Here is a 16,003-nt window from a genome sequence, read left to right as displayed (position 1 = left end):
AAGTTCGGGGCACAATTTCGATTTTTCAAAATAAAAGCACGTGGAATAGAGGAATGTGTGTAAAACAACCTGACAGACAGCAGTTTAGTTCATGTATATATTTATTAATCTCTCCCTTGTTAGTGAATATGTATCACAGGGAGAATTGTAAAGGATCATCATCATCACTTCATCCAAAATAAACCCAGCATTTCCTGAGCCACATACAAGCTGTAAGGCACACAGCCAGGGTCACTTAACTGCTGTTGCCAAGAGGAAAAGAAACTTGTGAAATCATATGCATATGAGTTTAACAACTCAACAATATTTGACATGTATTTTTTCTGTTAATCAGGGTGTAAATTTTTGATCATGACAACCGCATTAACAAAATAAGACATTATTATTATTACACAACTGGTTTCTGAGTCGCTGCTTTTCCATATAGTTCCGTTTTACGAGATCTTTTGTGAGCAAAAGTGTGAAGGCTGACAATTAAAAGACACACTGTTGTTATAATTACTAATGAGTTACATGGGTTGGTGCATTTCCCCAGCAGCTTTACAGTTTTCTATGGCGCCAACATCGTCAAAGATGACGCTCCCATGTCACAAAAATACTACATGAGTTTCCTTGCTTAAAAAAGGAAAAATATTTCATGTTCTTTTTACTGCTGGGGGGAAATGTATAGAATGAAGACACAAATACTGTCTCCACACAGAAGCCTCTCTTTCCCAAAAAGAGTGGCCGGGTCTCAACAGTCCAGAAATAGCCGTTTTATCTGCGATCGTGGGTGCCGGACTTCCTCTTCCCGGCCAGGAGGTGTTTGGGTTTGAGGTCAAACACGTGTCGGTCTGCCTCTCCCTTCTTGCCTTGGCGGTTCATGTCTCTCTGGGAGTTCTTCATCATGTTCTTTGCCTTCCTCGCCATCTGAGGAACAAACAAAAACGCTGACGTGAGTTCTCTTCACGTTCACTTTTAGAACAGGGGATTTATCTAATGCACCTTGTGAATGTCTGTGCATACATTGTACACAAATATAAATATTGTACAGTTTTTTAATTGCTTAATGTGAAAACAAATATAACATGTTTCACCCAATGGTGTTTGAGGCGGAGGCATGTTTCGCAACCTAAGCCTATATTTATCAGTAGCCAATAACATTTATGAATAGGGCTGCACGAAATGAGGAAAATATGCAATACCGTTGAATATCGCGATAATATTACTCGCGATAAATAAACTCAGTTCTGCATTTCTGCTGCTTTCAGTAGTCTGCTAAAATACAGCAAATTACTTGCTGAATTTAAATCACATGAAAGGAAATCATTTCCAACATTTCATTGAACAAATTGAACCATTAACAGAATGAGTTACTTTAGTTAGTTAATTTTAAAGTGCAGTTTTCTACTGATAGTCTTTTCAACTAACAAAATTCGGAGTGTCTTTGGCGCAGCCTTTTGCGATGCGTTTGTGTGTCAAAAATGTGAAAGATATATGTGGATGAGTGGGAATGAATGGTATATGTGGATGAGTGGAAGCATGGAGAGTGTATGGTTGGGTAGGGGTGTGTGTGTGTGTGTGTGTGTGTGTGTAGTGTGTAAAAGTATGAGTATGAGCATGCATGAGTGTGGTTTAAGATCATGTGGAGTAGAGGAATACTGTTACTAGTAGGAGCTGTACTCTGGAGTATGAAATTACAGTATGCTGGTATATGCATTACTTCTTAATATAAATAATAAATAAAATAATTATTAAAAAAAAAAAGAAAAAGAAATAAGTTGTCTTCCCAAGAAATCTCCAATCTCCACAAACTCGTAGGCCTCATCCGTGAAGACACCGTTACGTACCTTTGGATCACGTAAACCAGACTGGTCCCGCGGTGGACGGGAGGCGCTCTGGCTGCGGGTTTTGGAGAGCGGCGTGACGGAAACTTCGCGCTTGCGTTTCTTGGCGACGCTTCGGGACCGCCGGGCCTGCTGTGCGTAGTGGCTCTGAAAACACAGGAGGAATGAGTCATGAAATCACCGTTTCTGTGTTTGGGAGAACTACTTCTGTAGCAGGATTCAGGCATTCACAGGGACTACTTCAAGGGCTTATTTGGCGTAGGACTCAATGCTTTCACGTTTCGGGTTAAGATATGAAGTCTGCAAAAAAAATGGCATTGTGCAAAATTAGAAATCAAAGGCCATGTGATTTAAATATAATCTGATGAAGATAGAAAATCCTGGTGAAATAACTACTTAAAAACTGACAATGACAGAATCTGACATTTTAATTCAAGGACATCGTGTGTATATAGTGCCGCCTCATCGTGTTTATTTATCTTGATTGTTATATTTTACTATTTCAATGTTCTTTTTCTGTTTGTCTGGAAGTCATATTTGACAGCTGCTAAACTGTGTTTGGCTGTTGAAAACAATGACAAAGATCTATTCTAATCTGTTCTAAGAGAGGTAACAGAGGTTTAGGGGACATCTTGTAACTTCAAATTCTTCATATTTCTCTCAAATTCACTATTTCAGGATTTTGAAGTGCAACAGGACGGGAGCCCTGGGCCCTGCCGCTGCAGAATCATGACGCCCACTAATACTGTAGTCATAACTGGATTGATGAGTACTTAAGTTTAAAATTCTACACACACAAAAGCTGTAATTTGTAACATTTTCAAACAAAATGATGAAACAGGACACAGTCCACAACATTAACGCAATCATATCATAGAGTGGTGGTTTCTGATCTAAAGGAAGAACTTACATCGTCCTTGTCATCCATGTCCAGACCGAGGTCACCCATCTCCTTCTCTAGGTTCTTTCTTTCAACCTGTACAACACACACACACACAGAGAGAGAGAGAGAGACACACAGACAGACAGACAGACAGAGAGAGACACACACACACAGCGAGACATACACACAGACACACACACACACACACACACACACACACACACAGACAGAGAAGAGACACACACACACACACACACACACACACACACACACACAGACAGACAGACAGACAGACAGAGAGAGACACACACACACACACACAGACAGACAGAGACACACACACAGAGACAGACAGAGACACACACACACACAGACATACACACAGACACACACACACAGAGAGACATACACAGACAGACAGAGAAGACACAGAGACAGACACACACACACAGAGACAGACAGAGACAGAGAAGAGAGACACACACACACACACACACACACAGACAGACAGAAACACACACACACACACAGACAGACACAGAAGAGACACACACACACACACACACACACACAGAGGCACACACAGAGACAGACAGACACACACACACACACACACACACACACACACACAGAGAGACATACACACAGACACACACAGACAGACAGACAGACAGAGAAGAGACAGAGACAGACACACACACAGAGACAGACAGAGAGAGACAGACAGACAGACAGACAGACAGACACACACACAGCGAGAGAGAGAGACACACACACACACAAGGTTAGAGGTGGATTTTAGACAAATGTTAGAAAGGCTCTCAAGTCATTTTATGAAACAAAAGCACGATCACTGTGGAGCTGAGGGGTTGAATGAAAATGGAGACACCTACTTGACAACGTATCAAATAGATACTTTGGGTGGACGTCTACGTTCAATGACACCGTCAAAACGAGACAAACTTGAAAGGCGTTTCAGATTGGAATACTTTTCTTCAGGTCTCCTGATTTCTCTAGTGTCGCGCCGACATTTGTCAGGGTTTTTAAATCAACTATACATCAACTAATGCTCCGTTTTGCTTTAAATGTTACAAAAATAAAATGAAAAGCATTACAAACATAATCGCTCAAGTTTGAAGGTCTTACGCACACAACGCGTCTTATATTTAGGAAGGAGACACCTCTGAACACCTGGAATCTTAAGAGTATGAGGGGGAAATAACTGAGACATTAACAAATATGTTCAAATATCTCTCTGCCTTCCTACAGTGAGAATTATGAAATGATACCAACACGTATATAAACTAGAGAATGCATTTACTAGTCAGGCCGATATATATATATATTAACGGTATCCTCACCTTGGTGGCGGTCCTGGGCATGCGTGGCCCGTGCACGTCCTTATCTTTGGACTTCCTGACCATGAGCTGCTTCTTATCGCGGATCTGTTTGGCCAGGATGCGGATCTCCTGCATCTCTTCGTCCTCGCTCTCGTCATCGGAGTCGTACTCGCCGGCCTTCTCCTTCAGCTCCTCCTCCTTCTCCAGGAGCTCCAGTTTCTGAGAGAGAGAGAGAGAGAGAGAGAGAGAGAGAGAGAGAGAGAGAGAGAGAGAGAGAGAGAGAGAGAGAGAGAGAGAGAGATGTTTAGAAGACGGAAAAATACATACAAATGCGTCCTTTCCATTTCTATACTTTGCTCCTCTAGAATAATCCAGGAATCATTTAATCGTATTGTATAACCAGGTAAGCCTCAGTGTTCTGACCATTCTGTAAAACCATAAATACAAATTGACAAAACAGGTCATTTAAAAACAGGGGACTTCAACATTTTATAGGCCAAGGACCCCTTAGCTGAAGAGAGACAGAGTAGGGACCCCTTACTACATATACAATTGAGTTGCATATTAAACTAGGCGGGATGGATGACAATGAATGGATATTATTTATACTTAGGTTTTAATGTTAAACATACACGTGGAAGGCACAGTCAATCCTGCTCGGCTACCTTACCTCTAGTGCTCAGCATAAGTGAATACACCCATGCTAAAGTTGACTAAAAAGAGGAATAAAAAATCCTGATCTTAATGCCTTAATTAAAAAAAAATGAGGAAAAATCCAACCTTCAAGGACACCAATTTTCTTTTTGAATGAATAATGTATCGTAAATTAATAAATGTTCTCCCTTAAAATACAGGGGGCATAAGTAAGTACACCCCTATGTTAAATTCCCATAGAGGCAGGCAGACTTTTATGTTTAAAGGCCAGTTATTTCATGGATCCAGGATACTATACATCCTGATAAAGTTCCCTTGGCCTTTGGAATTAAAATAGCCCCACATCATCACATACCCTTCACCATACCTAGAGATTGGCATGGGGTACTTTCCATAAAATCATCTCTCAATGCAAATCAAACCAGCCATTAGGCTAACCGACATAAAACCATGCCAATCTCTCTGCGGCGACTCACCATCATGATTTCAGGGTCAATGTAATCGGCGATGTTGTGGCCCTCCCACACCTCAGGGACCCTATCGTGCTTCTCGTCTTCGTTCATCAGATCCCAGTATTCTTTAAAAAAAAAAGAAAAAAGATCAGCATTGCAGATTGAAGCATTTACTTTCTACAAATTCATAGTGGGGGAAAACGGAAAACTCGTCTTACTCTGTAGGTCCAGGATGTAGTCATCGCCGAGCTCAATCTCCAGATCCCTCTCCTGCGAAATGAATAAAATGTTTTAGGATACAGCCATACAGAGAGACGTTTTATGTCAACGAAAGCGCCGTTGTCTCTTTGACCTTATGCCTGAAGCTAACCCAGGGTTTCTGCAGCGTTCAACAAGTCAAATTTAAGACCTTTATGAATGAAATTTAAGACATATATCACGACATGCAGAGTCACAAAAGTACTTGCAGAGTAAATAAATGTATTAAAATTGATTAAAAGCGACACGGAGAAATAATACTCTGTACATATACAGCGAATTATATTTGGACGAGTGAAAGAAAGAACACAAAGGAATGTAAAAAAAAGTTGAGCATTAGAGGCGTTACTTGGGCGTAGGAAAATTAAGACCCGTGTAAAATTATTTAAGATCTAGAACACAATACTTTGAGATTTAGGACTTTTTCCAGGCCTAAAATTTGGATTTTGAAATTTTAGACTTTTATTTTAGACCCCGCGGACACCCTGAAACACGGGACGTACCAGTTTGCGTTTGGGTGCGTCCACCTCCATCGCCTTCTTGCGCGTCAAGGCTCCCTCTGGGATGAACGGAGGCCTCTCCTAGAAACGACAGGCCTGATATCAGCAGACGGCTAAAACACAACAGCAGCAACGAACGAGAGGGTGCCGTTTGTCAGGCTTCTGATCGAGTCCGTGCGTTTACCTTGTCGTCTCTCTTGGCGGGCATGGCCAGGTGGAGTCGGTTGAGAACGTCGTGGACCTTCTTGCCCTTCATCTTGTTTTCGACCCGATGGGAGAGGAGCCTGTCGCAGGCCTGGCAAACATGCACGACAACGACCATGAACCACCACCACAACAACAACAACGCTCACTCACAGCAACAACAACAATACTATGTTCCTTAATAGGGCTGCACGATATGTTTTTTTTTTTATCATCATTGCAATAACTGGCGCAATATAACGTACACATCGCAAAAGGCAATCACATTTCTTGTGTTAGCTAAAAGAAAATCAGAAAACTGTACTTTAAAATTTAACTTTGTTCAGTGCTACCTTTTATATTCAATTCAATGTTCAATTTGGTAAATAAAAGAATGTTGGAAATTATTTCATTTTATTGGTTTTACAAATTTGTTGTAACACTTTCTTTTGTATTATAGCAGAATACTGAAAGCAGCAGAAATGCAGAACTGAGTACACTTTAATATCCGTTTATCGCAAGTGATATCGTCCTGGACTCTCGGACTGAGGACTCGAGACTCGACTATATATAAAATCGGACGTTGGATGAAGTTTCTGACTTAATAGGTTATAAAAAAATTTATAGAAGATGTTACACTTTTCCTGTTTCGGGCTTCAAGACCAGCCGGGAAGCAGCTGGGGACACGTTCCATCCAGGGCTGATGCTCTTTTGGGGGTAACACCCTTTACTTCACCGACAGCATTAACAAAAGATGAAGCCACCATGTCTTGAGAAGCTTCTTGTTTATTGTTAAGTCACTTTACATCGTCTTTGGGATCTCTTTTTTTTCTCTCGCTTTTTCCTCACAGCCACACATACGCTTCTCAAGTCGGACACCGCTACCGCTCGCTCTCCTCGCTTGACAACACACTCACTGACGTCACTCACTTATCGCTGCATTCTCGCTCTCACTTTCACTACTCTCGTAACAAAGGAATGGATATTGATGCAACTGTAGTGCGTGATTCGCGGCCTCCCTACTGCATGTTCACATTTGGAAAATGCAGAGAGATGCGCCCCGGATCGTGACTCGCCTACACGGATCTTACATCCAATGCTGGAAAGAGCACCGCTAAAAAGTCAGTAAATAAACTCCCTTTGCAATCGTGACAGCGGTGTGATTTTGGTTTGATGTGGACCCTATTTTATTAGTATATCAGCTCTTTAAAAAGATGCCAGAGTGGAGAAATGTGGGCAGTCTTGGAATTCAACACAGACTCAACCTTGATGACTCGAACACTGGGGGCTCGAGACTCGAACTCAGGTAATGGTGACTCGACTCGGACTCTTCTTTGGTGACTTGGACTCGAACACTGGGGGCTCGAGAATCGACAGTTGGTGACTCGACTACAACACTGACCTCCAGGGCTAAAGGCCAATTTATGGTTCTGGGTTAAATCGACGCTGTGGGTACGTACGTAGGTACGTGGAGATAGCGACCCTACGCCGTAGCCTGACGTGCACCTCTCAAAAAGTCTAACTACACGCCGCAACAACTGTGATTGGTCCGCTTGGCAGCGTTGCATCCCCCCCCCCCACCACACACACTCATTTCCTGGTTCTCCTTCTTCATAAACCCCATGAAATCAAAAGAGAGGGCTAATTTTCCTGCTACAGATTTCCCACCGTGGCCAGAAAGAACAGGGGAGACGCTTTGTTTCTCTCACTGTGACTGAAGAGTCGGCACTCGCTCTGATGCGGCACACCCACAACACACACCCACACACTGAGAAAAGCTCTGCGTGGAGCCCCCGCAGAAGCGTAATCCACGTGTCAGGGGGAGCCTGAAGTTCGCTGCAGCTCACCTCGTTTTTAACTTGCATGACTCCCTCCTCGGTCAGGGTGCTGGTCTCAATCACAGAGATTCCCTCGGTAGAGAGATCGGCAAAGATTTTCTGCCAGCCAAAAAGACAACAGTCAAAGATAAACCCTTGTGCTGATAAACCCAATCAGTATAAATCCCATTTCTGCAGTTTAATATTTAGGTTTCACTAAAACAAACACATAACTCCCTACAAGTGTATTTCTAAGTCACCTCAACCACCTGATTTTGGGACTAAATCAGAGCCTTGGAGACATTTCAGGCAGATCAAACTGGGTCTTAACTGTAAATCACCCACCTGGTTCTCCTCAGGCAGCTCGTTGATCTTCCTCACATCACATTTGTTGGCCACAATGATGAGAGGCTGCGGGGAGCGAGACAACATTACTTCAATTACTTGCACTCTCACATATTACGCTGTCAAAACCAATGCTTTTTCATCTTTTATTAATCCTCAGAGAGAGAGAGAGAGAGAGAGATGCTAAACATGCAGGATACTTTCCACTAACAGAGACACTAACTGCGGATTTTGCCTTTGCTTAAATTAAATTCTGTGGTTAGATGGATGGTTGGGTTTTGAGAGCCAGTTCTGATTTGTGAAAGGTTTCAAAAGTACAAGAACCAGGAAAAATGTAGCCTGGGAAAACCCTGACGAACTTCTGGCAAATTTGAGATTTGCTCTGCAAGTCCGTCTGGCCAAGAGCCCATTCAAGCCCATTTCCAAATTTTTCCAAATCGAGGCACCAATCACAACCGTTGAGGCGGCCTTTACACGATGACGAGCAGCTTTTTGTTTACATTCAACGTGACGGCCGCCGAAGCGCAGCAACCCGTTGACGCCGGTGTCGCTGCTACGTCACCCGGATCGTTGGTCTGATAGGTTGAATTGTGCCCAGAGGCATTTGAGCGGCGTCCGTTGGTGACGCCCCTTTGGAAATGAGCTGTGAATGAACGTTCCCCAGACCCACTCTCAGTTACAACTGAGAAGGGTCTGGTGTCAACCAGGCTAGGGAAAATGCACTTTCCTGTCGATTTCTGAAAGCAAAGTTTGCACCTACGGCGTTTTTCATGTTCTGATGCCATCCCACAGTCATAACATCCCAGAACTAACTGCTGCTCATAAGTCAAAGTATTCTCTTTAAGTCAAAAATTGCCAACTTTAAACTTGTTCATGGAAAAACTGAGAACATTCATATTTTTCTTTTTAACCAGAAATAATCCCAATATCTCTGTAATTACGTTAAGTGTCCGTTTACAGCAGTGGCACAGCTAAATTCATTTGTGCATCTTTAGGAAACAGGTGGCGCCCTCATTTCAGACTCTGAAAAGGTCAGCAGCGTCAACACGGTCGCAGCTGATCACTGGAGGAAATATGCACATCAACGTTCTACGAAATATAAACACAAAAGCGCAACGCAAATGTACTTTGTCCCTGCAACCTGCTCCATTGATTACAACGGTTCTATTTAAAAAAAAATATATATATTATTCAGTCAGAAGCTTTCAAACTGAAAAAAGGTGGGACCATGTCAGAAATCTTTAAACAATACAACACCCAACGCGTGTTAGATCCGGGAATAAACCTCAATTTCGCAATTCCGTCCATGATTCTGTGATCACAGAAACCACCAGGCTCTCCACGAATACTGCCATCGGTCTGTGACTGGCCCCAGCCGGGCCCTGCCCTCGGGCTAAACAACCCCCTGCGTTGTCTCTGCCACCTGCTGCTGAACACAGCCGCTGTAACGTTACGGGAGTCTGACCTTGTTGGCGAACAGGGGTTTGATGCTGTTGAAGAGCTCCAGCTGCTGCTGCAGGTTGTGGCCGCACTGCTCCGATACGTCCATGACGTAAAGGACCGCCGCTCGCAGGTGAGCCAGAGCCGTGATGGCCTGCATCTCGATGGTGTTCCTGTCCTCCAGAGGGTGGTCCAGGATACCAGGGGTGTCCACCACCTACACACACACACACACACACACACACACACACACTAAGAGTCGGCATAAGAATAATCTCGCATTTCTAGACCTATCTCCACAGCGCAGCAAAGGAGGGTCTGGCGAGTCCACACAGCATTCCGGGATGGGAGGAAAACGTGCTCTGGTTTATTGGCATTTCTTTAAATCAATCACAATCGTCTTGGGCGGCGCTAGACACAATAACGGTGCCTCTGCAAAATAGCCTCGGGAAGGAACTTGTTTTGGTGGAACGTGTGTACGTTCAAAAGTAGTTTTAGTCGTGCGACAGAAAACTCAGATTGGACAGATAGTCTAGCTAGCTGTCTGGATTTACCCTGCAGAGATCTGAGGAGCAGTTAACCATAGTCCTCAGAAATCCACCGGAGTTTAAAATGCAGACACTAAGAAAGCGGAAGGTGATGGACATCCGGGCCGGATCACTTTTTTTTGGTGTGAATGCACCTCATGAGCTGCAGCGTCTCACCTGCCAGCGGAGGTATCGGTAGTCCATGTGACCCACGAACAGAGACTTGGTGGTGAAAGCGTACGGCTGGACATCGACATCTGCTCTGGTCACCTGACAAAAGGAAGACCATTTACACAATGTTAAACTTTACTTAACCCTCCCGTTGTCTTCGGGTCAAATTTGACCCATATTTAAAAACGTTTCTATAAATCAGAAATTTGGGTTTCTTTCAACCCCATTTCAAAGAAATAACGTGGATGGTTCCATACGATCATTGCTCTTCACAAGTAAAATAAAAGATCAGCTCAGTACTTTCATTGAATTTGGGCGTTTTATTCAATTTTACAGCATTTGGAGAAAAAAAAATGATAAAAGAATGTTGAAGAGTGACAAAAAATGTCAGAAATAGCTTCAATAATGTGAAAAAAAGAAATAAAAAAAAAACGTCCAAAAAGCGCCAAAATGTGTCAAAAACATTGGTAAGAAGTGACAAAAAAAACGTAAAAAAAATAAGTAAATTTTGACCCAGAAACATAAAAAGTTGCACGGTCGACTGGAAGACAACACAAGGGTTAAACGAGGGGAAGTCCACCTGAAACATCCCGCAGCCAATGAGTGTGTACGAGTCTGGACCGCACAGACTCACGCGCAGCCGTTACCAAAGTATTTCCCAGGGAGCCGTTTACCTTGTTGATGAAACTGGACTTGCCGACGTTGGGGTAACCACACAGAAGCAGAGTCCTCGTGTTGGGGTCGATGCTCGGCAAACGGGACAGATGCTGGCGCACTGTGGATGGGGGACGACAGGGAGATTAGTTGTTAGTTTTAAGATTATTTTTGGGCATTTTGTCCTTTAAGTGATACAGGCAGACAGGAAAGCAGGGAGAGAGAGGGGGAAGACATGCAGCACAGGGCCACAGGTCAGATTCCAACCCTGGGCCACTGCAGTAAGGACTGAGCCTTGGTACATGGGGCGCACGCTCTATTCCAGGTGAGCTAGCAGGGCGCCACGAGATTAGTTATTTTCACGTTAAAAAACAGAAAAGTTTTTAAACAAGATGGGCATGTTTTTAAATCGATTGGCTCGTGTAATTACTTATTTTAAATTACAAATGTGATAAGGTGCGGTATGGATTTAACAGTGAATTTGGCCAAAACTAACATTGTTTCTCTGAAAGTATGATTTAATTTTTGATATCATTTATTTACGTAATTTTCTTGAGATTCCTCCCTTCGTGGATGCTCATGATACCAGGTTGTACATTCTTGCGTTTGCTTGCCGAGTTGGGAAACGTTATTTTCGATTTCCTGACAAAGCAGCTGTGTATAATTCATGTGTGTAAGTGTGAAGGAACATTTTATGGTCAGAAAAGTATTTTAAAAACAGGCTTTAAAAACCTCTCAGGTGATTGAATAAAACAAAAGCAGAATTTGATGGGATACCTTTGACCCGTGTGAAGCCAACAAATGATCAATTAATCTATGGAAAAATCTGATTTTTATTTTCTGAAAAGGCCTCCGTTACAGCCTTCCAGCCACAGGACACGGAGCCTCTTTATTACCTTGTTCCAGATACTCCAGACTCGACTTCTGTCGTTTCAGGATGGTGCACATACGACCCAGAGCGGCTCTCTTCAGCTGTTTACACCGGTACAGAGAATCTCCATACTTCATCAGGCGCACGTAGTCTTTGGCAACACTGGAAGTTGGAAAAAAAAAAAAAATGTTACAAGCTTGTCTTTTATCCCTTTCTAAGTTATGTTTAATTGCAGGTGATGATGGTGTGCCCTAGCCTAGAAATCTAGGCCACCCTAGCGGCAGCAAATGTAATTTGCAGCCAGGGTCAGTCTAGCAACTCTCCGTTGGCTTGCGAGCTGGAAAAACCAAACTCTGGTCAGGCCAATCACATTGTGTACAGAGTCGGTGGGCGGGCTTAACGTAAGGACAGCAGAGTTGCGACGGTTCCGTGTGAATTCCCTGCTACTAGAAAACAAAGAAGATGGTCTTTGGAATCGGCTTTGGCCGCGACTCTGGAAGACTTGGAGTTCAGCTTTTCTCTGAGAAAAGAACAAAGAACGGCACTGAAGTCATTCTTAAAAAAGGAAGATGTGTTCGGAGTTTTGCCGACCGGATACGGCAAAAGTTGAATCTATCAACTAGCGTTGCTCTGCCTGGTTGTAGCGCTATCCTACTGCGTGCAGAGGGAATTTGAAAGACAATCGTTTATCCCGCCCCTCAGATTGAGCCCTGCCAATGGGGAGTTCCCAGACCCAACACCTTGATGTGGGTCTGGCTTGTCAGGCTAGGTGTTTCCTTCCCTTTTATAACTATTTTGATTATGTGTTAGACCTTGTTCCAGGTACATTTGTGTATATTAACGGACAAAGACAATAAGCACTTGCTGGCTTTACTTTATCCAGTCAGAGCGAGAAAAAACAACAAACTGTAAACCTCATTTTAAAATTGACAGATAGCAGGGATTGTTGTCGTCGTCGTCATCATCATCATCATCATCAGTCTTCCAGCTGCCCGGCTCAACTAAATCTCAGTCACGTTATCTGGACTTCAACTTAAACTGATTCAGCGTTTTCCCTGGCTTTGTGGAAGACTTTGGGGCGCACGTTTGGGTGGGGGGGTTTAGGCGCCATTCCTCAAGAGGATGTCACGTTTTTCAATAACAATCAAAAGCAATTGCCCTATACATTTTTTTGTCTCTTTGTAGTCCTGTTTGATTTTTTTGGTCATTTTTGGTTTCTTTGGGGTTATTTTGAGTCAATGTAGTCAGTTTGTGCCCCTCTGTGGTAGTTTTGCGTCACATTTTTTTTTTTTTTTTTACATCATTTTGCACCGTTATTATCACCATATCTGTGTCTAAAACGTTGGAAAACCTAGAGCAGAAAATAAGCACTCAAAAAGCTTAAAGATAAAAAACTTAAAAGCTAAAGAAGCCAAACTACAATCATTAGATCTAAGAAAAGTCTTTTAGTTACATTCATTCGGCTTTAGGTGCTGTTCAAAACGGCTCCGGTGCTGAACCTAACCCTTATATAGCAGGGGAAACCCTGACTGACTGACATTTGAATTTAAATTTCATGGTCTTCTGGTTAACCCTGCAACTTCAACATTCACTAACTCACAGCTCTTTCCTGTCAGATTTTAACATTTCCATTTCCTTAAAGATTAAAAAGTTAGTCAACCGCAGCAATGGGCAACAATATGCAAGACAACAAATATAACATTTTAGACTAACTTACTTGTCAATTAGATTCTTGGCGATGTTTATCTGTCCCAAGGCCAACTTATAATGGTCTTTGTCATACAACACATTCATCAGGTCAGCGTAGAATGGATGGATGTCCTGAAGAGAGACAAATTTCACAAACCGATTAAGATAAGATCAACTTTGAGATTTGTTTTGGACTCATTTGTACGTTCCGCAGCTTTACAAAGACAACACCAAATACAGAAAATAAGCATCTGTCAACACATGCTCTCATACACATTAGACAGGTACCTATACTGTATAGTAAGCACATTAACTCCTCCTTTCAGTGGCAGTTTTTAATTGAACAACCCCGTCGGCTGCATTCTCCGCAATAAGTGTTGCACAGCCCTTGCACAATGAGATATTGCACAACTAACATATTGCCCAACCCCAATAGCCTACATATTGCACACATGACACAATGCACAATCAGGGAGAGAACAATCCATTGTTGGTGTCAGGCAAAAGTAAACACTGGTTATTTAAAGCACACAAGAGACTTTTCGAAGCATCTTGACTTACGTCGAGCTTGGGGAAGTCGGTGAGGATCTGCGAGAGGCGGTCATGGTAGTTCTGCTGAGTGAACTTCACCTTTCGCATGTAAAAATGTCGGATGCGGTGGATCTGGTAATGCTTGTGTACCACCGTGGGCGTCTTCCTTTGTGTTTTGGATAAAGTGATGTCGATGAATTCCTGCAAAGAGGGAAAACGTACGCAAGTTATTAGTGAAGAAAAGACACTTTTTTTTTTCATTAATCGGAAACTAGACAAACAAAACATTCATTACCATTTTATTTTTTGAAAGCTTAAGATTTTTTTCCTTAAAAAGAAGTTTGTGTAACTTCATTATTTGCCTCATCTGATATGTCTTTGGCCTTTATTGTCTTAACTTGTACTTACTTTGCATATTACTAGTTACATTTACTGTCATGTTATTTGTATTTCATATGTATCAATACTGGAACCTCTATTTAACATTCATCCACAAAATACATGATGTCTTCCTATAGTTATAGAGTTTGGTTTTCATGTCATGTTAAATTGTTGATTGATTATTCTGTCTTTTCTAATTATAGAACACTCATTTTTTTATTGCATTTTGAACCGTGGGTCTGAGAGGACTGAAATTTAATTTGTATGTCATGCATGTATAGCACATCTGACAATAAAGCTGACTTGACTATATTTCCACCCAGTCCTGCCAAACTTCATTAAGAAATCGGTCAGTTTAATATATAATCGCTTGTCGGCAAACGCTGTCACCTTATAAGAACTTTTTGTGTTATGTCCAAAACAATCCGTGTCCTCTTGTTAATTCGGCATACACGCAATACAAATAGCACATGTTCTTCTTCTGGAGAGAGGAACTAACTTTTGTGACCAAAGCTCCCTGTTAGCGACATAGTTTTTAAATGGACAGACACTGTTGGAGCAACAGTGATAAGCACGAGTTTAGCTTGATTTAATATGTGCTAGGCCTACTTGATGGATAGTAGATCCTTGCTGACAGGAGAATTATGCGTCTTAAACGTCCAGGCTTTCGAACGGAGTTTGGTGCGTGACATATCTTGGCTCACGTCAACTGGACAAGAAAGCCTATTTATAGCCTAATGCCAGGTCCAATAGTTGGCACTTTGACCTCCTTTTATACTAACTCATAAGTCGTAACTACATAGAATACGGGGACATAACGTTATTTCGTTAGAAACCTGCTGCTGCTGTCTCTTTACGTTAACGTTACAGCAGCTCAGCACGTGTTTTCCTTCCCACCAGGAGCCCACCATGTTTTTTACACCTTCCACTGTCTCTTAACGCTCAATAACAAGACTGACAAAACGCCACCCGTTTAAAAGCCTAAAGACGACGAACAAAACGTACCTTTGCGGTGGGAACCACCATAATCTTCTTGAAATTATAAAGTGCCATTTTGTCGCGACACGTTGTAGTCCGCTGACGGCACGGGGAAAGGAAAGCGCCTCCTTCCGTTGGAACCGGAAAAGACGCTGAAAAACACTGTCGAGTTTTCCTTCACATCGCCCCCTAATGGCCGAATACAGGCATAGAAAAACAACATTATCTAAATATTTATTTATTATTATTAATAAAAATAATAATAATAATAATAATTTATACTTGTATTAATTCCGCAAGGGAAATTACAATGTTTCCACTGTTGTTATTATTATACACATTACACACAGGCCTGAATTACACACACATGCTCAGTACCTCTACATGCACTAATGGAGAGACGGGTCCCCGAGCAGTTGGGGGTTTGGTGCCTTGCTCAAGAGCATATAGGCAGTGCCCAGGAGGTGAACTGGCACTTCTCCAGCTACCAGTCCACCACCATA

The 16,003-nt window shown here is 42.4% G+C and overlaps 1 protein-coding gene across 2 annotated transcripts; it reads right to left on the bottom strand.

Moving 5' to 3' along the window:
- Nucleotides 1-83: 83 nt before the first annotated feature.
- On the bottom strand, nt 84-15,671 carry gtpbp4 (GTP binding protein 4). Of its 2 annotated transcripts, XR_004103578.1 has the most exons (18): nt 15,528-15,671; nt 14,172-14,342; nt 13,639-13,742; nt 11,947-12,083; nt 11,071-11,171; nt 10,403-10,495; nt 9,724-9,915; nt 8,259-8,324; nt 7,944-8,033; nt 6,098-6,208; nt 5,917-5,994; nt 5,374-5,425; nt 5,180-5,280; nt 4,071-4,268; nt 2,737-2,802; nt 1,830-1,973; nt 690-909; nt 84-651 (listed from the first exon to the last, which is right to left on the bottom strand). XR_004103578.1 is itself a non-coding variant. In XM_031290982.1 (17 exons), exons 1-17 carry the CDS (start codon nt 15,573-15,575, stop codon nt 757-759), a joined length of 1,905 nt encoding a protein of 634 aa, XP_031146842.1. In that variant the 5' UTR covers nt 15,576-15,671; the 3' UTR covers nt 84-756. The 2 variants fall into 2 exon arrangements, 1 of the variants encoding a protein (XP_031146842.1); XM_031290982.1 differs by having other exon boundaries at nt 84-909.
- Between the last annotated feature and the right edge of the window lie 332 nt (nt 15,672-16,003).

This window comes from Sander lucioperca, chromosome 9 (genome assembly GCF_008315115.2).
Source record: "Sander lucioperca isolate FBNREF2018 chromosome 9, SLUC_FBN_1.2, whole genome shotgun sequence".
NCBI lineage: Eukaryota > Metazoa > Chordata > Actinopteri > Perciformes > Percidae > Sander > Sander lucioperca.
The sequence above is the reverse complement of the archived record's forward strand: the minus strand, read 5'-3'. Positions and strand labels throughout refer to the sequence as shown.

Excerpts from the sequence above, each read along its gene's own strand:
- gtpbp4 (XM_031290982.1), bottom strand. The coding sequence starts at position 15,575 with ATGGCACTTTATAATTTCAAGAAGATTATGGTGGTTCCCACCGCAAAG. Across the intron at positions 14,343-15,527 it reads TGGTGGTTCCCACCGCAAAG|GAATTCATCGACATCACTTT; the intron begins GTACGTTTTGTT and ends CCCTCTTTGCAG. Across the intron at positions 5,281-5,373 it reads CTACATCCTGGACCTACAGA|AATACTGGGATCTGATGAAC; the intron begins GTAAGACGAGTT and ends TTTTTTTTAAAG.